This window comes from Salvelinus alpinus, chromosome 6 (genome assembly GCF_045679555.1).
Source record: "Salvelinus alpinus chromosome 6, SLU_Salpinus.1, whole genome shotgun sequence".
Lineage (NCBI taxonomy): Eukaryota > Metazoa > Chordata > Actinopteri > Salmoniformes > Salmonidae > Salvelinus > Salvelinus alpinus.
Genome location: NC_092091.1, coordinates 85,477,023 through 85,501,364, shown reverse-complemented (window position 1 = coordinate 85,501,364; position 24,342 = coordinate 85,477,023). Strand labels below are relative to the sequence as shown.

At 44.7% G+C, this 24,342-nt stretch overlaps 3 protein-coding genes across 4 annotated transcripts in view; 1 reads left to right on the top strand and 2 right to left on the bottom strand.

The window, feature by feature from the left end:
- Positions 1–24,342, bottom strand: part of LOC139579781 (scavenger receptor cysteine-rich type 1 protein M130-like) — a 524,366-nt gene that overhangs the window by 179,510 nt on the left and 320,514 nt on the right. The window lies entirely within an intron of this gene.
- LOC139577938 (scavenger receptor cysteine-rich domain-containing protein DMBT1-like) lies at positions 10,400–15,618 on the top strand. Its single transcript, XM_071405059.1, has 3 exons — positions 10,400–10,407; positions 10,682–11,001; positions 15,112–15,618. Exons 1-3 carry the CDS (start codon positions 10,400–10,402, stop codon positions 15,438–15,440), a joined length of 657 nt encoding a protein of 218 aa, XP_071261160.1. The 3' UTR covers positions 15,441–15,618.
- Positions 19,947–24,342, bottom strand: part of LOC139577731 (cysteine-rich protein 1-like) — a 137,034-nt gene continuing 132,638 nt past the window's right edge. Inside the window, exon 4 of one of the 2 annotated variants that reach the window (XM_071404921.1) lies at positions 19,947–20,281. In XM_071404921.1, coding sequence (XP_071261022.1) covers positions 20,223–20,281 — 59 coding nt within the window. In that variant the 3' untranslated portion in view covers positions 19,947–20,222. The remainder of the gene's footprint in view (positions 20,282–24,342) is intronic. The other variant, XM_071404922.1, reaches the window with a different exon arrangement.

The following is a 24,342-nucleotide window of genomic DNA, read 5'->3' as shown; positions in this document are numbered from 1 at the left end:
CCCGCTTCATATTCCTTGCCAAACCCACTGGCTCCAGGTCATCAATAAGTCTTTGCTTGGTAAAGCCCCGCCTTATCTCAGCTCACTGGTCACCATAACAACACCCACCCTAGCACGCACCCCAGCAGGTATATTTCATTGGTCACCCCCAAAGCCAGCCCCTCCTTTTGCCACCTTTCCTTCCAGTTTTCTGCTGCCAATGACTGGAACGAATTGCAAAAATCGCTGAAGCTGGAGACTTATATCTCCCTCACTAACTAAGCATCAGCTGTCAGAGCATTGTTACAGATCATTGAACCTGTATATAGCCCATCTGTAAATTGCCCACCCAACGACCTCATCCCCATATTCCTATTTATTTATTTGCTCCTTTGCACCCTAGTATCTCTACTTGCACATTCATCTTCTCCTCATCAATCACTTCAGTGTTTAATTGCTTAAAATGTCTTATGGCTGGGTGGCAGTATTGAGTAGCTTGGATGAAAATGTGCCCAGAGTAAACTGCCTACTACTCAGGCCCAGAGGCTAAGATATGCATATTATTAGTAGATTTTGATAGAAAACACTCTGAAGTTCCTAAAACGGTTTGAATGATGTCTGTGAGTATAACAGAACTAATATGGCAGGCAAAAACCTGAGAAAAAATCCAACCAGGAAGTGGGAAATCTGAGTTTTGTATGTTTGCCTATCCAATATACAGTGTCTGTGGGGTCATATTGCCCGTCCTAAGGCTTCCACTAGATGTCAACAGTCTTTAGAACCTTGTTTGATGCTTCTACTGTGAAGAATGAGGGAAAGAGAGCTCTTTGAGTCAGGTGTGAGCATGAGCTGATTACGCGCGTTCACGTAAGAGTGACCTGTGTTCCATTGCATTTCTGAAGACAAAGGAATTCTCCGGTTGAAACATTATTGAAGATTTATGTTAAAAACATCCTAAAGATTGATTCTATACATCGTTTAACATGTTTCTACGAACTGTAATGGAATTGTTTGACTTTTCGTCTGACCTGAGCGTCATGAATTTGGATTACTGGACTGAACGCGCGAACAAAAAGGAGGTATTTGGACATAAATGATGGACTATATCGAACAAAACAAACATTTATTGTGGAACTGGGATTCCTGGGAGTGCATTCTGATGAAGATCATCAAAGGTAAGTGAATATTTATAATGCTATTTCTGACATCTGTTGACTCCACAACATGGCGGATATCTGTATGGCTTATTTGGTCTCTGAGCGCTGAACTCAGATTATAGCATGGTGTGCTTTTTCCGTAAAGTTTTTTTGAAATCTGACACAGCGGTTGCATTAAGGAGACGTTTATCTAAAGTTCCATGTGTAATACTTGTATCTTTTATCAATGTTTATTATGAGTATTTCTGTAAATTGATGTGGCTCTCTGCAAAATCACTGGATGTTTTGGAGGCAAAACATTACTGAAGGTAACGCGCCAATGTAAACTAAGATTTTTGGATATAAATATGAACCTTGTTGAACAAAACGTACATGTATTGTGTAACATGAAGTCCTATGAGTGTCATCTGATGAAGATCATCAAAGGTTAGTGATTCATTTTATCTCTATTTCTGCTTTTTGTGACTCCTCTCTGTGGCTGGAAAAATGTCTGGGTTTTTCTGTGACTAGGTGCAGACCTAACATAATCGTTTGGTTTGCTTTCGTCGTAAAGCCTTTTGGAAATCGGACACTGTGGTGGGATTAACAACAAGTTCATCTTTAAAATGGTGTAAAATACTTGTATGTCTAAGGAATTTTAATTATGAGATTTCTGTTGTTTTGAATTTGGCGGCCTGCACTTTCACTGGCTGTTGTCATATCGATCCCGTTAACGGGATCTCAGCTATAAGAAGTTAATTGTAATTATTTCGCCACTATGGCCTATTTATTGCCTTACCTCCCTAATCTTACTTCATTTGCACACACTGTATATAGACTTTTCTATTGTGTTATTGACTGTATGTTTGTTTATACCATGTGTAACTCTGTGTTGTTGTTTTTGTCACACTGCTTTGCTTTATCTTGGCCAGGTCACAGTTGTAAATGAGAACTTGTTCTCAACTAGCCTACCTGATTAAATAAAGGTGAAATAATATATAATTTTTTGATGGGGATTGTTTTTTAATGTTAATTTGATTTACAAATGCCCGCAGAAATTGTAGGCTAAGGGTTCAATTGTAAGTGAAAAGAGCATCTGCCAAACATGGATTGTGTGTGTGGGGGTACAGAGATGTGGTAGTCATATAATAATCATGCTGTGGTCTACATTTAGTTCCTCATCAAGCAGACCAGATCATTAGAGATGGTGGGAGAGCCTGTTAGGCTGTTTAAAATGGAACAATATCATTTATATACTGTAGCATGAGACTAATACCTCTATATACATTTAACAGGATTTGAGTGACGTTTTCTAAATTGTTTTATAATAAATACACTGCTCAAAAAAATAAAGGGAACACTTAAACAACACAATGTAACTCCAAGTCAATCACACTTCTGTGAAATCGAACTGTCCACTTAGGAAGCAACACTGATTGAGGTCATTTTGAGGTCATTTTGCAGGGCTCTGGCAGTGCACCTCCTTGCACAAAGGCGGAGGTAGCGGTCCCGCTGCTGGGTTGTTGCCCTCCTACGGCCTCCTCCACGTCTCCTGATGTACTGGCCTGTCTCCTGGTAGCGCCTCCATGCTCTGGACACTACGCTGACAGACACAGCAAACCTTCTTGTCACAGCTCGCATTGATGTGCCATCCTGGATGAGCTGCACTACCTGAGCCACTTGTGTGGGTTGTAGACTCCGTCTCATGCTACCACTAGTGAGAGCACCGCCAGCATTCAAAAGTGACCAAAACATCAGCCAGGAAGCATAGGAACTGAGAAGTTGTCTGTGGTCACCACCTGCAGAATCACTCCTTTTTTGGGGGTGTCTTGCTAATTGCCTATAATTTCCACCTTTTGTCTATTCCATTTGCACAACAGCATGTGACATTTATTGTCAATCAGTGTTGCTTCCTAAGTGGACAGTTTGATTTCATAGAAGTGTGATTGACTTGGAGTTACATTGTGTTGTTTAAGTGTTCTCTTTATTTTTTTGAGCAGTGTATATATAATACATTTTTCACGTAGACATCATGGTGTGTCCATCAATTTAAATCCCAACTTGTAATGAAAGTATAAATAATAAAAATCCACAATGTATTGGACAGGCCTATGAGGTCTAAAGGTCTGTCTTTCCAAGACATTCTGTTCATCTGCAAGCAGACCTGATGATTCTAGATGGTGGGAGAGCCTGTTATTTAAAATTGAAGAATATAACTTACTGTAGCCTATATAATGTAACAATGACAATAATCCCTTCATATATACTGTAGTTGAAGGTTATTTTAGTGTCATAAAAAGTGTTCATTAAAACAAATCAGGATGTTTGGTGGATGGATTCAGTGTAGATGTTCTGCTGTGTATCGAGGGGTTTATATGAAAGTGGTAGATTTGTAATTCTTTACAAGAGAAAGTTCTGGAATTCTTTTCTTTGGGTGACCTCAGGCTACGGTCTTTGACAATTCAGCTACTTTGTTAACAGTCCTACAACTGTCACCTCATGTAACAACTGATTTACTTAACTAAAGGCACATCTCAATATGTGGTCCAGGTGCCTTAGTGTTCCTATAAAAACCTGTGTCCAAACTCAGCATTAAATAGTATCTAATCAGAATAGTGTACAGAGATAAGTTATTGCACCTATTGAAATGTAATGTGTTTTTTAGTGTTTATTCTGTTGCATTAAAAAAGTCACTGTTGCCTATTAGATCAATATCAGTGTGAACACGTCTGATTGGACAAGATCCATGTTGAGGTGAGACACGTCTGATTGGACTAGATCCACGTTGAGGTGAGACACGTCTGATTGGACTAGATCCACGTTGAGGTGAGACGTCTGATTGGACTAGATCCACGTTGAGGTGAGACACGTCTGATTGGACTAGATCCATGTTGAGGAGAGACACGTCTGATTGGACTAGATCCATGTTGAGGTGAGACACGTCTGATTGGACTAGATCCACGTTGAGGTGAGACACGTCTGATTGGACTAGATCCATGTTGAGGTGAGACACGTCTGATTGGACTAGATCCACGTTGAGGTGAGACACGTCTGATTGGACTAGATCCATGTTGAGGTGAGACACGTCTGATTGGACTAGATCCATGTTGAGGTGAGACACGTCTGATTGGACTAGATCCATGTTGAGGTGAGACGTCTGATTGGACTAGATCCATGTTGAGGTGAGACACGTCTGATTGGACTAGATCCATGTTGAGGTGAGACACGTCTGATTGGACTAGATCCATGTTGAGGTGAGACACGTCTGATTGGACTAGATCCATGTTGAGGTGAGACACGTCTGATTGGACTAGATCCATGTTGAGGTGAGACACGTCTGATTGGACTAGATCCATGTTGAGGTGAGGCACGTCTGATTGGACTAGATCCATGTTGAGGTGAGGCACGTCTGATTGGACTAGATCCATGTTGAGGTGAGGCACGTCTGATTGGACTAGATCCATGTTGAGGTGAGGCACGTCTGATTGGACTAGATCCATGTTGAGGTGAGGCACGTCTGATTGGACTAGATCCATGTTGAGGTGAGGCACGTCTGATTGGACTAGATCCATGTTGAGGTGAGGCACGTCTGATTGGACTAGATCCATGTTGAGGTGAGGCACGTCTGATTGGACTAGATCCATGTTGAGGTGAGGCACGTCTGATTGGACTAGATCCATTTCGAGAGGGGAGGGGGTAAAGACGAGGGTGAGAAGAGGGGGGAGAAGAGGAGAAGAAAGAGAAGAGGAGGAAAGGGGAGAGGGAGGAGAAGAGGAGATTGTGAGAAGAGGAGAATAGAGTATCAAAAGAGGAGAAGAGAGGGGCAGAAGTGGGGAAGGAGAGGGTTGGAGAATATGAGAGGGTTGGAGAATATGAGAGGGGGAGAAGAGGAGAGGGGGAGAAGTGGAGAAGAGAGATGGAGAAGAGGAAAGGGGGGATGAGAGGGGAGGAGAGGAGAGGGGGAGAAGAGATGGGGGAAATAGGAGAAGAGATGGGGAGAAGAGGAGATGTGCAGAAGAGGGGAGAGGAGAAGAGGGGAGGGGAGAAGATTAGAAGAGAGGAGGAGAAGAGGAGAGGGTGAGAAGCGGAGAATTGAAGAGAGGAGAAGAGAGCGGGGAAAGAGGAGAAGAGATGGGGGAAAGAGGAGAAGGGGGGTAGAAGAGAGGGGGTAGAGAGGGGAGAAGAAAAGTGAGAGGAGGAGAGGACAGGGGGAGAAGAGGAGTGGAGGGAGAATGAGAGGGGGAGAAGAGGAAAATAGAGTGTCAAAAGAGGAGAAGAGAGGCAGAAGTGGGGAAGAGGGGGAGAAGGGGGGGTGGAGAAGAGGGGAGGGGCAAAAGAGGAAAGAGAGGGGAGGTGTGGAGAAGAGATGTGGGAAAGAGGAGAAGAGATGAGGATAGGGGGAGAAGAATAGAGAGGGGAGGGGAAGAGAGGGGGAGCTGGGAGAGGGGGAGGAGTTTAGAGGAGAGGAGAGCGGGGTGGAGAAGAGAGGGGCAGAAGAGGAGAAGAGAGGGGGAGAAGAGGAGAGGAGTGGAGGGAGAATGAGAGGGGGAGAAGAGGAGAATAGAGTGTCAAAAGAGGTGGGGGAAAGAGGAGAAGAGGTGGGGAGAAGAGGAGAAGAGATGGGGAGAAGAGGAGAAGAGATGGGGAGAAGAGGAGAAGAGAGGGGATAAGAGGAGAGAATAGAATAGGAGAGGGGGGAGGAGAAAAGTGAGAGGAGAAGAGAGGAGAGGAGTGGAGTGGAGGGAGAATGAGAGGGGGAGAAGTGGGGAAGGGGAGGAGAGGAGAGGGGGAGAAGTGGGGAAGGGGAGGAGAGGAGAGGGGGAGAAGAGGAGAAGAGAGGGGGAGAAGAGGAGAGGAGTGGAGGTAGAATGAGAGGGGGAGAAGAGGAGAATAGAGTGTCAAAAGAGGAGAAGAGAGGGGCAGAAGTGGGGAATTGGAGGAGAGGAGAGGGGGAGAAGAGTAGATGAGATGGGGGAGAAGAGAAGGGAGAGGGGAGAAGGGGGGAGAAGAGGAGAGGGTGAGAAGCAGAGAATTGAAGAGAGAGGAGAAGAGAGCGGGGAAAGAGGAGAAGAGATGGGGAGAAGAGGAGAGTAGAGGTGTAGAGGGAGAATGAGAGGGGTAGAAGAGTAGAGGGGGGAGGTGAGAAGTGGGACAAAAGAGGAGAAGAGAGGGGATAAGAGGAGAGAATAGAATAGGAGAGGGGGGAGGAGAAAAGTGAGAGGAGAAGAGAGGAGAGGAGTGGAGTGGAGGGAGAATGAGAGGGGGAGAAGTGGGGAAGGGGAGGAGAGGAGAGGGGGAGAAGTGGGGAAGGGGAGGAGAGGAGAGGGGGAGAAGAGGAGAAGAGAGGGGGAGAAGAGGAGAGGAGTGGAGGTAGAATGAGAGGGGGAGAAGAGGAGAATAGAGTGTCAAAAGAGGAGAAGAGAGGGGCAGAAGTGGGGAATTGGAGGAGAGGAGAGGGGGAGAAGAGTAGATGAGATGGGGGAGAAGAGAAGGGAGAGGGGAGAAGGGGGGAGAAGAGGAGAGGGTGAGAAGCAGAGAATTGAAGAGAGGAGAAGAGAGCGGGGAAAGAGGAGAAGAGATGGGGAGAAGAGGAGAGTAGAGGTGTAGAGGGAGAATGAGAGGGGTAGAAGAGTAGAGGGGGGAGGTGAGAAGTGGGACAAAAGAGGAGAAGAGAGGTGGAGGTGGGAGAATAGGAGAGCGGGGAGGGGGAGAAGAGTAGATGAGATGGGGAGGAGAGGTGCAGAAGAGGAGAGGGGAGAAGATTAGAAGAGAGGTGGAGAAGAGAGAGGAGAGGAGAGGGTGAGAAGCGGAAAATTGAAGAGGAGAGGAGAAGAGAGTGGGGAAAGAGGAGAAGAGAGTGGGGAAAGAGGAGAAGAGAGTGGGGAAAGAGGAGAAGAGATGGGGGAAAGAGGAGAAGAGATGGGGGGAAGAGGAGAAAATAGGGGGAGAAGAAGGGTCGAGGGGGATAAGAGGAGAGAAGAGAATAGGAGAGGGGGAGTAGAGGGGGGAGGGGAAGAGATGAGGGTGTAGAAGAGAGGAGTAGAGGAGAAAAATAGGGGGAGCTGGGAGGAGTGTAGAGGAGAGCAGGGTGGAGAAGAGAGGGGGAGAAGAAAAGTGAGAGGAGATGAGAGTACAAGGGAAGAAGAGGAGAGGACAGGGGAGAAGAGGAGAGGGGGAGAAGGGGGGGAGCTGGGAGGAGTGTAGAGGAGAGCGGGGTGGAGAAGGGAGGGGCAGAAGAGGAGAAGAGAGGGGGAAAATAGGAGAAGAGAGGGGGAGAAGTGGAGAGGGGAGAAGAAAAGTAAGAGGAGAAGAGATGAGGACAAGGGAAGAAGAGGAGAGGACAGAGGAGAAGAGAGGGGGAGAAGAGGAGAGGAGTGGAGTGGAGAGAGAATGAGAGGGGGAGAAGAGAAGAATAGAGTGTCAAAAGAGGAGAAGGGTTGGAGAAGATGAGAGGAGAGGACAAGGGAAGAAGAGGAGAAGAGAGGAGGAGAAGAGAGGGGGAGGTGTGGAGAGAAGAGGGGCAGAAGAGGAGAATTGAGGAGAGGAGAATAAAGCGGGGAAAGAGGAGAAGAGAAGAGGAGAAGAGATGGGGAGAAGAGGAGAAGAGATGGGGAGAAGGGGAGAAGAGATGGGGAGAAGGGGAGAAGAGATGGGGAGAAGAGGAGAATAGAGTGGGGAAAGAGGAGAAGAGATGGGGAGAAGAGGAGAGATGAGAGGGGTAGAAGAGGGAGAAGAGGAGAAGAGAGGGGGAGCTGGGAGAGGGCGAGGAGTGTAGAGGAGAGGAGAGCGGGGTGGAGAAGGGAGAGGGGGAGAAGAAGAGGAGAGGAGAGGGGAGGGGAGAAGAGGAGAGGGGGGAGAAGAGAAGAGTAGAGGGGGTAGGGGCAGAAGTGGGGAAGGGGAGAAGAGAAGAATATAGGGGGGAGAAGATGGGAGAAGAGAGGGGAGGGGAGAAGAGGAGAGGAGAGGTGGAGAAGAGGGGGAGAAGAGGAGAGGGGGAAAGAGGAGAAGAGAGGGAGGTGTGGAGAGGGGGGAGAATAGGAGAGCGGGGAGGAGAGAAGAGTAGATGAGATGGGGGAGAAGAGAGAGGAAGAGAAGGGAGAGGGGGAGAAGCAGAGAATTGAAGAGAGGAGAAGAGATGGGGGAAAGAGGAGAAGAGATGGGGAGAAGAGAGGGGGAGGAGAGGGAGAAGATGAGAAGAGAGGGGGAGCTGAGGGAGGAGTGGAGAGGAGAGGGGTAAAAGAGGAGAGAGGGGGAGAAGTGGAGAGGGGAGAAGAAAAGTGAGAGGAGAGGACAGGGGGAGGAGACGGGGAGAAGAGGAGAAGAGTGGGGGAGAAGAGTAGAGGAAAGGGGGAGAAGATAGAGGGGGAGAAGAGGAGAAGAGGGGGAGAAGGGGAGAAGAGAGGGGAAGAGAGGGAGAGGGGAAGATTAGTAGAAGAGAGAGGGAGAAGAGGAGTAGAGATGGGGAGAAGAGGAGAAGAGAGGAGAGGATTTGGGGGATTATGAAATTTGACCGTCTGACTTGGAAAGGGGGTATCCTATGATGTTGTCATGTTGAAAGTCACTGAGCTCTTCATTAAAGCCATTCTACTGACAATGTTTGTCTATGGAGATTGCATGGCTGAGTGCTTGATTTAATACATCTGTCAGGAAGGGGTGTGGCTGAAATAGAATCCACTAATTTGAAGGGGTGTCCACATACTTTTGTATATATAGTGTATGTACACATGTGTGTTGTTGCACCATACCAACGATAAGCCTGTCTTCCCATCACATCATGAAAGGTCATGTTGATGTTGATTTAATCTCTGCCTCTCTCTTCCTCTGACTCCTCCCTTTCTCCTCTGCCTCTCTCTTCTTCTGACTCCTCCCTTTCCCCTCTGTCTCTCTCTTCCTCTGACTCCTCCCTTTCTCCTCTGTCTCTCTCTTCCTCTGACTCCTCCCTTTCTCCTCTGTCTCTCTCTTCCTCTGACTCCTCCCTTTCTCCTCTGTCTCTCTCTTCTTCTGACTCCTCCCTTTCCCCTCTGTCTCTCTCTTCCTCTGACTCCTCCCTTTCTCCTCTGTCTCTCTCTTCCTCTGACTCCTCCCTTTCTCCTCTGTCTCTCTCTTCCTCTGACTCCTCTCTTTCTCCTTTGTTTCTCTCTGTCTCTCTCTCTCTTTCTCCTCTGTCTCTCTCTTTCTCCTCAGATCTCCAGGCTCAAAGCGTCAGTCCACCAGGTAGGTAGAGTATAAATCTACAGTGATTATAGCAGTTCAATATTAGTCAACTTTATTATCCCACATGGAGAAATTCATGTGTCCATACAAACCATTCTAAACCCCAATAACAAGTAGTGTTTTATGGAACTACTAATACTTGTCAACCACAAAGCATTACTGCTGTTAGAATAACAGAATCACTGTCATCATCTGTTCTCACCACTGTGTTTTCCTCTCTGCTGTTTACAGCTGAACTCTCAGTCAGACTGGTGAATGGAACCACTTCCTGTTCTGGGACAGTGGAAGTCTTCTACAGAGGAGAGTGGTTGGGTCTATGTCCTGGGTGGTGGAGCATGATGAGAGATGCTAAGCTTGTGTGTAGAGAGCTGGACTGTGGGAATCCTGTAGCTGAATCTAGAGGACCTCTGATTGAAGATGGAAGAAGAGGAGTCAGACTATCTAGTATCAGTTGCAGTGGAAGTGAACATTGTGACATCACAGGAGTAACACCTGATGTCTGTGATGGTGGATATTATCGTCATGTGACCTGTTCAGGTAAGAGACTGGTCATATTGAGAGATTTATTTATACATTATATAATATTACCATGTATCATGTTTTATGTGTTTTTATTTCATTTAAATAGAGGGAGAGATGTCAGATGTATTTAAACATTATATTTGTGTTTGTCATATTGGTTTATGGGAGATGTTCATGGGCAGATCATTGTAGTTCAGATGGTACTGAAGTGAAGCTGCCTGATGGATGTCCAGCTGTTTATTTTCTATAAAGTGAAGTGAACTTATTCCTGTCTCCTGCCTGCATTATTCCCAACCCAATCCTGAGTGACTAAGAACCCATTTCTACCTCTTACAGTATCAAACATAGCAAACTACAATCTTTTATCCAACATATTTGTGTTTAGTCCTTGACAGTGTCATCAACAAAACTGATTGAATGTTCAACCAACTCTTTTTCTCCAGAGTCTGTGCGGCTTGTGGATGGAGCTGTTCTCTGCTCTGGGAGAGTGGAGGTGAAGTCCAATCAGTCCTGGGCCTCAGTGTGTGAAGCTGACTTTGACCGGCAGGATGCAGAGGTAGTCTGTGGGGAGCTTGGCTGTGGGGCTCCTGCAGCTCTACAGGGGGGGCTCTATGGAGGAGGTGAGGGTCAGACCTGGGATAAAGAGTTCCAGTGTAAAGGCAATGAGTCCCTTCTCCTGGACTGTGACACCTCAGACAGAAAACACAACACCTGCCTACCTGGTAATGCTGTTGGACTCACCTGCTCAGGTAAGAAACAGTTTGTCACTCAATCAACATTGTTTCTCACCTGGAGTGAAGAATATGAGAGACAATATAGGTGTGTTTTAGTGAGAAAATAGTAAGATTACTGTCTCTCTCTTTTCTTTTCTCAGAGCCTGATGATGTGAGGCTGGTGGGAGGAGGCAGTCGCTGTGCTGGTGGAGTGGAGTGGTACGACAAGGGAGAGTGGAGGACTGTGGGAACTGACTGGAACAAGGAGGCTATAGCTGCAGTAGTGTGTAGACAGCTGGGTTGTGGCTCCACTGTTTCAGTACTACCTGGAAACACCACTAGAGGGTTTAGAGTTTCCTGTTCTGGGTCTGAGTCTTCACTGAGGGAGTGTGGGAGAAGTTATGTTCTCCGTCCTGGATTCACAGTGATCTGCTCAGGTAAGAACAAGACACACTATGTGGCCAAAAGTATGTGGGCATTTGTGGATTCTGATATTTCAGCCACACAGCAATGTGTAGCTGAAATGAGCACACAGCCATGCAATCTCCATAGACAAACACAGTCAGTAAAATGTCCTTACTGAAGATCTCAGTGACTTAACGTGGCAAGTCTAGGAGCAACAACGGCTCAGCCGTGAAGTGGTAGACAACACAAGCTGACAGAACGGACCGCCGAGTGTTGAACCACGTAGAGCGTAAAAATAATCCTCTGTTGTAAAACTCACTGCTGAGTTCCACATACTTTTGTCCATGTATTATATCTCCTTCCTGGACTCACAGTGATCTGCTCAGGAAATATCAACATATTATAATTATATTCAACTGATTTCCTTCATTCATACAACTTCCTCTGCACCTCTCATGATGACTGTTTAACTTGTCAGTCTGCTTTGCAAAATAGATCACTCAGTCAAGTAGGAATCAAATACAACTTAAATATCCCAGAATGCTTTTGTATTTGAGTGTTATCTCAGTGAACGTCTCTACTCACTACCACTGTCACAAAGAGAATGAGGGAGGAGGAGAGGAAGAGGGAGAGATGAGAGAGAGAGATATATTTATATCACTGAGTTCTCACCAGTGATGTCATCATAACCAGTAACCTGTTCCTCTCTTGGTCCAGCCCAGCCTGACCCTGACATATAGCATCAGACCTTGTAGTTCAGATGGTACTGAAGTGAAGCTGCCTGATGGATGTCCAGCTGTTTATTTTCTATAAAGTGAAGTGAACTTATTCCTGTCTCCTGCCTGCATTATTCCCAACCCGATCCTGAGTGACTAAGAACCCATTTCTACCTCTTACAGTATCAAACATAGCAAACTACAATCTTTTATCCAACATATTTGTGTTTAGTCCTTGACAGTGTCATCAACAAAACTGATTGAATGTTCAACCAACTCTTTTTCTCCAGAGTCTGTGCGGCTTGTGGATGGAGCTGGTCTCTGCTCTGGGAGAGTGGAGGTGAAGTCCAATCAGTCCTGGGCCTCAGTGTGTGAAGCTGACTTTGACCGGCAAGATGCAGAGGTAGTCTGTCGGGATGTTGGCTGTGGGGCTCCTGCAGCTCTACAGGGGGGGCTCTATGGAGGAGGTGAGGGTCAGACCTGGGATAAAGAGTTCCAGTGTAAAGGCAATGAGTCCCTTCTCCTGGACTGTGACACCTCAGACAGAAAACACAACACCTGCCTACCTGGTAATGCTGTTGGACTCACCTGCTCAGGTAAGAAACAGTTTGTCACTCAGTCAACATTGTTTCTCACCTGGAGTGAAGAATATGAGAGACAATATACAGTGGGGATAACAAGTATTTGATACACTGCCGATTTTGCAGGTTTTCCTACTTACAAAGCATGTAGAGGTCTGTAATTTTTATCATAGGTACACTTCAACTGTAAGAGACGGAATCTAAAACAAAAATCCAGAAAATCACATTGTATGATTTTTAAGTAATTAATTTGCATTTTATTGCATGACATAAGTATTTGATACATCAGATAAACAGAACTTAATATTTGGTACAGAAACCTTTGTTTGCAATTTCAGAGATCATACGTTTCCTGTAGTTCTTGACCAGGTTTGCACACACTGCAGCAGGGATGTTGGCCCACTCCTCCATACAGACCTTCTCCAGATCTTTCAGGTTTCGGGGCTGTCGCTGGGCAATACGGACTTTCAGCTCCCTCCAAAGATTTTCTATTGGGTTCAGGTCTGGAGACTGGCTAGGCCACTCCAGGACCTTGAGATGCTTCTTACGGAGCCACTCCTTAGTTGCCCTGGCTGTGTGTTTTGGGTCGTTGTCATGCTGGAAGACCCAGCCACGACCCATCTTCAATGCTCTTACTGAGGGAAGGAGGTTGTTGGCCAAGATCTCATGATACATGGTACCATCCATCCTCCCCTCGATACGGTGCAGTCGTCCTGTCCCCTTTGCAGAAAAGCATCCCCAAAGAATGATGTTTCCACCTCCATGCTTCACGGTTGGGATGGTGTTCTTGGGGTTGTACTCATCCTTCTTCTTCCTCCAAACACGGCAAGTGAAGTTTAGACCAAAAAGCTCTATTTTTGTCTCATCAGACCACATGACCTTCTCCCATTCCTCCTCTGGATCATCCAGATGGTCATTGGCAAACTTCGGACGGGCCTGGACATGCGCTGGCTTGAGCAGGGGGACCTTGCGTGCGCTGCAGGATTTTAATCCATGACGGCGTAGTGTGTTACTAATGGTTTTCTTTGAGACTGTGGTCCCAGCTCTCTTCAGGTCATTGACCAGGTCCTGCCGTGTAGTTCTGGGCTGATCCCTCACCTTCCTCGTGATCATTGATGCCCCACGAGGTGAGATCTTGCATGGAGCCCCAGACCGAGGGTGATTGACCGTCATCTTGAACTTCTTCCATTTTCTAATAATTGCGCCAACAGTTGTTGCCTTCTCACCAAGCTGCTTGCCTATTGTCCTGTAGCCCATCCCAGCCTTGTGCAGGTCTACAATTTTAGCCCTGATGTCCTTACACAGCTCTCTGGTCTTGGCCATTGTGGAGAGGTTGGTGTCTGTTTGATTGAGTGTGTGGACAGGTGTCTTTTATACAGGTAACGAGTTCAAACAGGTGCAGTTAATACAGGTAATGAGTGGAGAACAGGAGGGCTTCTTAAAGAAAAACTAACAGGTCTGTGAGAGCCGGAATTCTTACTGGTTGGTAGGTGATCAAATACTTATGTCATGCAATAAAATGCAAATCAATTACTTAAAAATCATACAATGTGATTTTCTGGATTTTTGTTTTAGATTCCGTCTCTCACAGTTGAAGTGTACCTATGATAAAAATTACAGACCTCTACATGCTTTGTAAGTAGGAAAACCTGCAAAATCGGCAGTGTATCAAATACTTGTTCTCCCCACTGTAGGTGAGTTTTAGTGAGAAAATAGTAAGATTACTGTCTCTCTTTTCTTTTCTCAGAGCCTGATGATGTGAGGCTGGTGGGAGGAGGCAGTCGCTGTGCTGGTGGAGTGGAGCGGTACGACCAGGGAGAGTGGAGGACTGTGGGAACTGAGGACATGGAACAGGAGGCTGTAGCTGCAGTAGTGTGTAGACAGCTGGGTTGTGGCTCCACTGTTTCAGTACTACCTGGAAACACCACTAGAGGGTTTGGAGCTTCCTGTTCTGGGTCTGAGTCTTCACTGAGGGAGTGTTCCAGAATGTATTATCTCCTTCCTGGACTCACAGTGATCTGCTCAGGTATTAACAAGACACACTATATGGCCAAAAGTATGTGGACATCAGTGGAGTCGGCTATTTCAGCCACACCTGTTGCTGACGGGTATATAAAATCAAGCACACAACCATGCAATCTCCATAGACAAACATTGGCAGTAGAATGGACTCACTGAAGATATCAGTGACTTTCAACGTGGCACGTCTAGGAGCAACAACGGCTCAGCCGTGAAGTGGTAGACAACACAAGCTGACAGAACGGACCGCCGAGTGTTGAACCACGTAGAGCGTAAAAATAATCCTCTGTTGTAAAACTCACTGCTGAGTTCCACATACTTTTGTCCATGTATTATATCTCCTTCCTGGACTCACAGTGATCTGCTCAGGAAATATCAACATATTATAATAATTTTCAATTGATTTCCTTCATTCATACAACTTCCTCTGCACCTCTCATGATGACTGTTTAGCTTGTAAATCTGCTTTACTAAATAGATCAATCAGTCAAGTAGGAATCAAATACAACTTAAATATCCCAGAATGCTTTTGTATTTGAGTGTTATCTCAGTGAACGTCTCTACTCACTACCACTGTCACATGTCATGTTATTGTCATATCTAAATGAGGAAAGTAGTTGAGGAGCTACGTTTTCTTTTTCTCTCCTCTTGTTCCAGATGTCCTGCTTAAGCCTGATATCAACATATGTTGTCTCAGTGACTGTAGGCCCACTACTCATGTTGCCCTGTGAGGGAGGGTGGCTAGCACTGTTACATGCTGATGTTATTGTCATATCTATAGGAAACTAGTTGAAGAGGTTTTTCTTCTTCTCTTTTATTGTTACAGATCTCCTGGTCCAGCCTGATATCTTCCTGACTGACTCAATGGGAGGGGTCTCCAGGGGCCACCAGGGGCCCGAGATGTTCAGGGGCTACAGCTTCACCATCACCTGCTCCACTCAGCCACAGTACCCAGGAGGCTCCTTCCTCCTCACGTTCACCGGCTCCAACAGAACCCAGACCCAGCCAGCTGTCAATCACTCTGCTGCCTTCCTCTTCCCTGCTGCAGATGACTCCCACCAAGGGAACTACAGCTGTGTTTATGACAATTATGTTTTCTCTCATAACTTCTCCTCTGAGAGTGAGCTCCTCTCCCTCACCATCACAGGTAACTGAACATGAACCAGACTTATAACTTTGTCATTGACAGATTTCCCACAGATCTATGTGATGATGATCAGTCCCCTCATCAAAGGTGTTTCTGTTTGCAGCCTCTCCTCTGCCAGCCTTCATCATCAGACACGTTGTAGTGCTGCTGCTCCTACTGACAGCCATCACCACCTCCTACCTGTACTACAAGGTAAAGACATTTACTCAGACGTTACAAGTCATTTAAACTAGAGGGAGAGGGAGAGGGTGAGGGGGAGGGAGAGAGAATGGAGATACTGGAGAGTAAATGTCTGACTGTTGGTGCTGTGTCTCCCTAGCCCACCAGGAGGCAGAAGAGAGTGAACAGAGTGAGCAGCATGGATCTTTATGTCAATGCCATGGAGATGGTCTCTCTGAGCTCCAGAGCTGAAGCTGGACCGGGAGAGGAGAGAGCAGCCCAGGGGACGGAGTAGGAGTAGAATGAAGCTGACCCTACATGCTGATCTTAGGTCAGTTTTGTGTTTTAAATCGATGGTCAGCAGTGGACTGGTGTTTAAAATGTGGTGACAAACCTGAAGTGGTTCTAATTTTAATAACAAGTTCAGAATTAGTTTATCTTTCTAGAACCTTGGAAGGAATCTAAAAGGAGTGACTGCAACCACCATTATTCCTTTTAGTTAAGTTTTTTACCACCAGGGTAACATGGGGTTTTGGGTAACGTGGGGTTTTGGGTAACATGGGGTTCTGGGTAACATGGGGTTTTGGGTAACATGGGGTTTTGGGTAACATGGGGTTTTGGTAACATGGGGTTTTGGGTAACATGGGGTTTTGGGTAACATGGGGTTTTGGTAACATGGGGTTCTGGGTAACATGGGGTTCTGGGTAACATGGGGTTTTGGGTAACATGGGGTTTTGGTAACGTGGGGTTTTGGGTAACAGGGAGTTTGGTAACATGGGGTTTTGGTAACATGGAGTTTTGGTAACATGGGGTTTTGGTAACATGGGGTTTTGGGTAACATGGGGTTTTGGGTAACATGGGGTTTTGGGTAACATGGGGTTTTGGGTAACATGGGGTTTTGGTAACATGGGGTTTTGGGTAACAGGGAGTTTGGTAACATGGAGTTTTGGTAACATGGGGTTTTAATTATTTGAAGAGAGTAGCTCATTACATCTGACTTGTGTTCCAGAATGTATTGCTTTTTGCTTTTGTCTTAATGTCTTTAGTCTTTGTCTTTATCTTATTTAGTATCTCTTAGAATCTTTATCTTATTTAGTATCTCTTAGATTCTTTATCTTATTTAGTGTCTCTTAGATTCTTTATCTTATTTAGTGTCTCTTAGATTCTTTATCTTATTTAGTGTCTCTTAGAATCTTTATCTTATTTAGTGTCTCTTAGATTCTTTATCTTATTTAGTGTCTCTTAGAATCTTTATCTTATTTAGTGTCTCTTAGATTCTTTATCTTATTTAGTGTCTCTTAGATTCTTTATCTTGAAGTGTTCCCATTATTAATCCATGTATTATTATAATCATCTGTTCGTTCTTTGTATTTTGAAAAAAATAATAATAAAGGGGTTTGTTGTTGTTGTTTACCTCTCATGATGTTATTGATTATAAATGTTATGATATTGATTATGATGTAGATTATTGTTATGATGTTGTTAGTAGTATATAGATAATGATGTTATTGATTATAAATGTTATGATATTGATTATTGATTATGATGTAGATTATTGTTATGATGTTTCTCTCTAAACTGCCATGTAATCAACTGAATGCTTTTAATAAAATTACAGGCTGTCAGTCTTGTGTGATTTAATTATTAGACAGACTACAACATACAGTATGAATTAACTGAGATCAGTCTGTGTGATTCCCCTCTTGGACAGACTACAACATACAGTATGAATTAACTGAGATCAGTCTGTGTGATTCCCCTCTTGGACAGACTACAATATACAGTATGAATTAACTGAGATCAGTCTGTGTGATTCCCCTCTTGGACAGACTACAATATACAGTATGAATTAACTGAGATCAGTCTGTGTGATTCCCCTCTTGGACAGACTACAATATACAGTATGAATTAACTGAGATCAGTCTGTGTGATTCCCCTCTTGGACAGACTACAACATACAGTATGAATTAACTGAGATCAGTCTGTGTGATTCCCCTCTTGGACAGACTACAACATACAGTATGAATTAACTGAGATCAGTCTGTGTGATTCCCCTCTTGGACAGACTACAACATACAGTATGAATTAACTGAGATCAGTCTGTGTGATTCCCCTCTTGGACAGACTACAACATACAGTATGAATTAACTGAGATCAGTCTGTGTGAAACCCTCATAGCAAAGTCCGTGTGTTCAGAACTCTTAAAACATGATCTGACTAGGTAGTGTCCACTCCAGTACATGTGTAGTGTAGGATGTGTGTCTGTGTACTCCAGTACATGTGTAGTGTAGGATGTGTGTCTGTCCACGTGTAGTGTAGGATGTGTGTCTGTGTACTCCAGTACATGTGTAGTGTAGGATGTGTGTCTGTGTACTCCAGTACAAGTGTAGTGTAGGATGTGTGTCTGTGTACTCCAGTACATGTGTAGTGTAGGATGTGTGTCCACTCCAGTACATGTGTAGCGTAGGATATGTGTCTGTGTACTCCAGTACAGGTGTAGTGTAGGATGTGTGTCTGTGTACTCCAGTACATGTGTAGTGTAGGATGTGTGTCTGTGTACTCCAGTACATGTGTAGTGTAGGATGTGTGTCTGTGTACTCCAGTACATGTGTAGTGTAGGATGTGTGTCTGTCCACGTGTAGTGTAGGATGTGTGTCTGTGTACTCCAGTACATGTGTAGTGTAGGATGTGTGTCTGTGTACTCCAGTACAAGTGTAGTGTAGGATGTGTGTCTGTGTACTCCAGTACATGTGTAGTGTAGGATGTGTGTCTGTGTACTCCAGTACATGTGTAGTGTAGGATGTGTGTCTGTGTACTACAGTACATGTGTAGTGTAGGATGTGTGTCTGTGTACTCCAGTACATGTGTAGTGTAGGATGTGTGTCTGTGTACTCCAGTACATGTGTAGTGTAGGATGTGTGTCCACTCCAGTACATGTGTAGTGTAGGATGTGTGTCTGTGTACTCCAGTACATGTGTAGTGTAGGATGTGTGTCCACTCCAGTACATGTGTAGTGTAGGATGTGTGTCTGTGTACTCCAGTACATGTGTAGTGTAGGATGTGTGTCTGTGTACTCCAGTACATGTGTAGTGTAGGATGTGTGTCTGTGTACTCCAGTACATGTGTAGTGTAGAATGTGTGTCTGTGTACTCCAGTACATGTGTAGTGTAGGATGTGTGTCTGTGTACTCCAGTACATGTGTAGTGTAGGATGTGTGTCTGTGTACTCCAGTACATGTGTAGTGTAGGATATGTGTCTGTGTACTCCAGTACATGTGTAGTGTAGGATATGTGTCTGTGTACTCCAGTACATGTGTAGTGTAGGATGTGTGTCTGTGTACTCCAGTACATGTGTAGTGTAGGATGTGTGTCTGTGTACTCCAGTACATGTGTAGTGTAGGATGTGTGTCTGTGTACTCCAGTACATGTGTAGTGTAGGATGTGTGTCTGTGTACTACAGTACATGTGTAGTGTAGGATGTGTGTCTGTGTACTCCAGTACATGTGTAGTGTAGGATGTGTGTCTGTGTACTCCAGTACATGTGTAGTGTAGGATGTGTGTCCACTCCAGTACATGTGTAGTGTAGGATGTGTGTCTGTGTACTCCAGTACATGTGTAGTGTAGGATGTGTGTCCACTCCAGTACATGTGTAGTGTAGGATGTGTGTCTGTGTACTCCAGTACATGTGTAGTGTAGGATGTGTGTCTGTGTACTCCAGTACATGTGTAGTGTAGGATGTGTGTCTGTGTACTCCAGTACATGTGTAGTGTAGGATGTGTGTCTGTGTACTCCAGTACATGTGTAGTGTAGGATGTGTGTCTGTGTACTCCAGTACATGTGTAGTGTAGGATGTGTGTCTGTGTACTCCAGTACATGTGTAGTGTAGGATGTGTGTCTGTGTACTCCAGTACATGTGTAGTGTAGGATATGTGTCTGTGTACTCCAGTACATGTGTAGTGTAGGATATGTGTCTGTGTACTCCAGTACATGTGTAGTGTAGGATGTGAGGCTGTGTACTCCAGTACATGTGTAGTGTAGGATGTGTGTCTGTGTACTCCAGTACATGTGTAGTGTAGGATGTGTGTCTGTGTACTCCAGTACATGTGTAGTGTAGGATGTGTGTCTGTGTACTCCAGTACATGTGTAGTGTAGGATATGTGTCTGTGTACTCCAGTACATGTGTAGTGTAGGATATGTGTCTGTGTACTCCAGTACATGTGTAGTGTAGGATGTGAGGCTGTGTACTCCAGTACATGTGTAGTGTAGGATGTGTGTCTGTGTACTCCAGTACATGTGTAGTGTAGGATGTGTGTTGGTACCTAAAGGGACTCTGTATTTAACACACTTCAACCAGACGACTGTAGAAGCTTCTGTTTTATTGAAGAACAACCGTTGTCTCCATTGAACACAACGTTGTGGTCAAGGTAGTTGTTTTATGATTGACTGAAAGAGGGGGACCTTCAGAGTGTTTCTTGATTGGTCAAAGGTTGGTTGGCTGAATGTTGGGTCTAGTTGGTTGGTCGTTGGCTTGATGGCTGAATTTCAGTTTTGTTGAACATAGATCCTTGTTGATAGCCTGTTAGTTCTCATTAGGTTGTATTTTGGTGTTTTTTTGGTTCGTTAGACTGGTTCCTAGGAGGAGGAAGAGGAGGCTGAGCTGTGACAGTTTGACATCAGTCTCCTGTTACCTGCTGAGAGAGAGAGGAGAGCGAGAGCGAGAGCGAGAGAGAGGTTATTTGCTGTACATACCATCCTAAGACACACACTATTCCCTATTTAGTGTACTACTTTTGACCAAGTCATGTAACAGTTAGTGTAGTAGGGTTTCTCATCACCAAGCAGTATCTACCTCTGGGACCAAACGTCTTCATGTAACAGTTAGTGTAGTAGGGTTTCTCATCACCAAGCAGTATCTACCTCTGGTACCCAACATCTACATGTAACAGTTAGTGTAGTAGGGTTTCTCATCACCAAGCAGTATCTACCTCTGGTACCATACATCTACATGTAACAGTTAGTGTAGTAGGGTTACTCATCACCAAGCAGTATCTACCTCTGGTACCCAACATCTACATGTAACAGTTAGTGTAGTAGGGTTACTCATCACCAAGCAGTATCTACCTCTGGTACCAAACATCTACATGTAACAGTGTAGTAGGGTTACTCATCACCAAGCAGTATCTACCTCTGGTACCAAACATCTACATGTAACAGTTAGTGTAGTAGGGTTACTCATCACCAAGCAGTATCTACCTCTGGTACCATACATCTACATGTAACAGTTAGTGTAGTAGGGTTACTCATCACCAAGCAGTATCTACCTCTGGTACCAAACATCTACATGTAACAGTTAGTGTAGTAGGGTTACTCATCACCAAGCAGTATCTACCTCTGGTACCAAACATCTACATGTAACAGTGTAGTAGGGTTACTCATCACCAAGCAGTATCTACCTCTGGGACCCAACATCTACATGTAACAGTTAGTGTAGTAGGGTTTCTCATCACCAAGCAGTATCTACCTCTGGTACCACACATCTACATGTAACAGTTAGTGTAGTAGGGTTTCTCATCACCAAGCAGTATCTACCTCTGGGACCCAACATCTACATGTAACAGTTAGTGTAGTAGGGTTACTCATCACCAAGCAGTATCTACCTCTGGTACCCAACATCTACATGTAACAGTGTAGTAGGGTTACTCATCACCAAGCAGTATCTACCTCTGGTACCCAACATCTACATGTAACAGTGTAGTAGGGTTACTCATCACCAAGCAGTATCTACCTCTGGTACCATACATCTACATGTAACAGTTAGTGTAGTAGGGTTACTCATCACCAAGCAGTATCTACCTCTGGTACCAACATCTACATGTAACAGTTAGTGTAGTAGGGTTACTCATCACCAAGCAGTATCTACCTCTGGTACCCAACATCTACATGTAACAGTTAGTGTAGTAGGGTTACTCATCACCAAGCAGTATCTACCTCTGGTACCAACCATCTACATGTAACAGTTAGTGTAGTAGGGTTACTCATCACCAAGCAGTATCTACCTCTGGTACCCAACATCTACATGTAACAGTTAGTGTAGTAGGGTTACTCATCACCAAGCAGTATCTACCTCTGGTACCAAACATCTACATGTAACAGTGTAGTAGGGTTACTCATCACCAAGCAGTATCTACCTCTGGTACCCAACATCTACATGTAACAGTGTAGTAGGGTTTCTCATCACCAAGCAGTATCTACCTCTGGTACCAAACATCTACATGTAACAGTGTAGTAGGGTTTCTCATCACCAAGCAGTATCTACCTCTGGTACCCAACATCTACATGTAACAGTGTAGTAGGGTTACTCATCACCAAGCAGTATCTACCTCTGGTACCAAACATCTACATGTAACAGTTAGTGTAGTAGGGTTACTCATCACCAAGCAGTATCTACCTCTGGTACCCAACATCTACATGTAACAGTTAGTGTAGTAGGGTTACTCATCACCAAGCAGTATCTACCTCTGGTACCAAACATCTACATGTAACAGTTAGTGTAGTAGGGTTACTCATCACCAAGCAGTATCTACCTCTGGTACCCAACATCTACATGTAACAGTGTAGTAGGGTTACTCATCACCAAGCAGTATCTACCTCTGGTACCAAACATCTACATGTAACAGTTAGTGTAGTAGGGTTACTCATCACCAAGCAGTATCTACCTCTGGTACCCAACATCTACATGTAACAGTGTAGTAGGGTTACTCATCACCAAGCAGTATCTACCTCTGGTACCATACATCTACATGTAACAGTTAGTGTAGTAGGGTTACTCATCACCAAGCAGTATCTACCTCTGGTACCCAACATCTACATGTAACAGTGTAGTAGGGTTACTCATCACCAAGCAGTATCTACCTCTGGTACCATACATCTACATGTAACAGTGTAGTAGGGTTTCTCATCACCAAGCAGTATCTACCTCTGGTACCCAACATCTACATGTAACAGTGTAGTAGGGTTACTCATCACCAAGCAGTATCTACCTCTGGTACCCAACATCTACATGTAACAGTTAGTGTAGTAGGGTTACTCATCACCAAGCAGTATCTACCTCTGGTACCCAACATCTACATGTAACAGTTAGTGTAGTAGGGTTACTCATCACCAAGCAGTATCTACCTCTGGTACCCAACATCTACATGTAACAGTTAGTGTAGTAGGGTTTCTCATCACCAAGCAGTATCTACCTCTGGGACCAAACATCTACATGTAACAGTTAGTGTAGTAGGGTTACTCATCACCAAGCAGTATCTACCTCTGGTACCCAACATCTACATGTAACAGTTAGTGTAGTAGGGTTTCTCATCACCAAGCAGTATCTACCTCTGGTACCCAACATCTACATGTAACAGTTAGTGTAGTAGGGTTACTCATCACCAAGCAGTATCTACCTCTGGTACCCAACATCTACATGTAACAGTGTAGTAGGGTTTCTCATCACCAAGCAGTATCTACCTCTGGTACCCAACATCTACATGTAACAGTTAGTGTAGTAGGGTTACTCATCACCAAGCAGTATCTACCTCTGGTACCCAACATCTACATGTAACAGTGTAGTAGGGTTACTCATCACCAAGCAGTATCTACCTCTGGTACCCAACATCTACATGTAACAGTTAGTGTAGTAGGGTTACTCATCACCAAGCAGTATCTACCTCTGGTACCAAACATCTACATGTAACAGTTAGTGTAGTAGGGTTACTCATCACCAAGCAGTATCTACCTCTGGTACCATACATCTACATGTAACAGTTAGTGTAGTAGGGTTACTCATCACCAAGCAGTATCTACCTCTGGTACCCAACATCTACATGTAACAGTTAGTGTAGTAGGGTTACTCATCACCAAGCAGTATCTACCTCTGGTACCCAACATCTACATGTAACAGTTAGTGTAGTAGGGTTACTCATCACCAAGCAGTATCTACCTCTGGTACCAACATCTACATGTAACAGTTAGTGTAGTAGGGTTACTCATCACCAAGCAGTATCTACCTCTGGGACCAACATCTACATGTAACAGTTAGTGTAGTAGGGTTACTCATCACCAAGCAGTATCTACCTCTGGTACCAACATCTACATGTAACAGTTAGTGTAGTAGGGTTACTCATCACCAAGCAGTATCTACCTCTGGTACCAAACATCTACATGTAACAGTTAGTGTAGTAGGGTTTCTCATCACCAAGCAGTATCTACCTCTGGTACCATACATCTACATGTAACAGTTAGTGTAGTAGGGTTACTCATCACCAAGCAGTATCTACCTCTGGTACCAAACATCTACATGTAACAGTGTAGTAGGGTTACTCATCACCAAGCAGTATCTACCTCTGGTACCATACATCTACATGTAACAGTTAGTGTAGTAGGGTTACTCATCACCAAGCAGTATCTACCTCTGGTACCAAACATCTACATGTAACAGTGTAGTAGGGTTTCTCATCACCAAGCAGTATCTACCTCTGGTACCAAACATCTACATGTAACAGTTAGTGTAGTAGGGTTTCTCATCACCAAGCAGTATCTACCTCTGGTACCCAACATCTACATGTAACAGTGTAGTAGGGTTTCTCATCACCAAGCAGTATCTACCTCTGGTACCAAACATCTACATGTAACAGTTAGTGTAGTAGGGTTTCTCATCACCAAGCAGTATCTACCTCTGGTACCCAACATCTACATGTAACAGTGTAGT

Excerpts from the sequence above, each read along its gene's own strand:
- LOC139577938 (XM_071405059.1), top strand. Across the intron at positions 11,002-15,111 it reads ATTCACAGTGATCTGCTCAG|ATCTCCTGGTCCAGCCTGAT; the intron begins GTAAGAACAAGA and ends TTATTGTTACAG.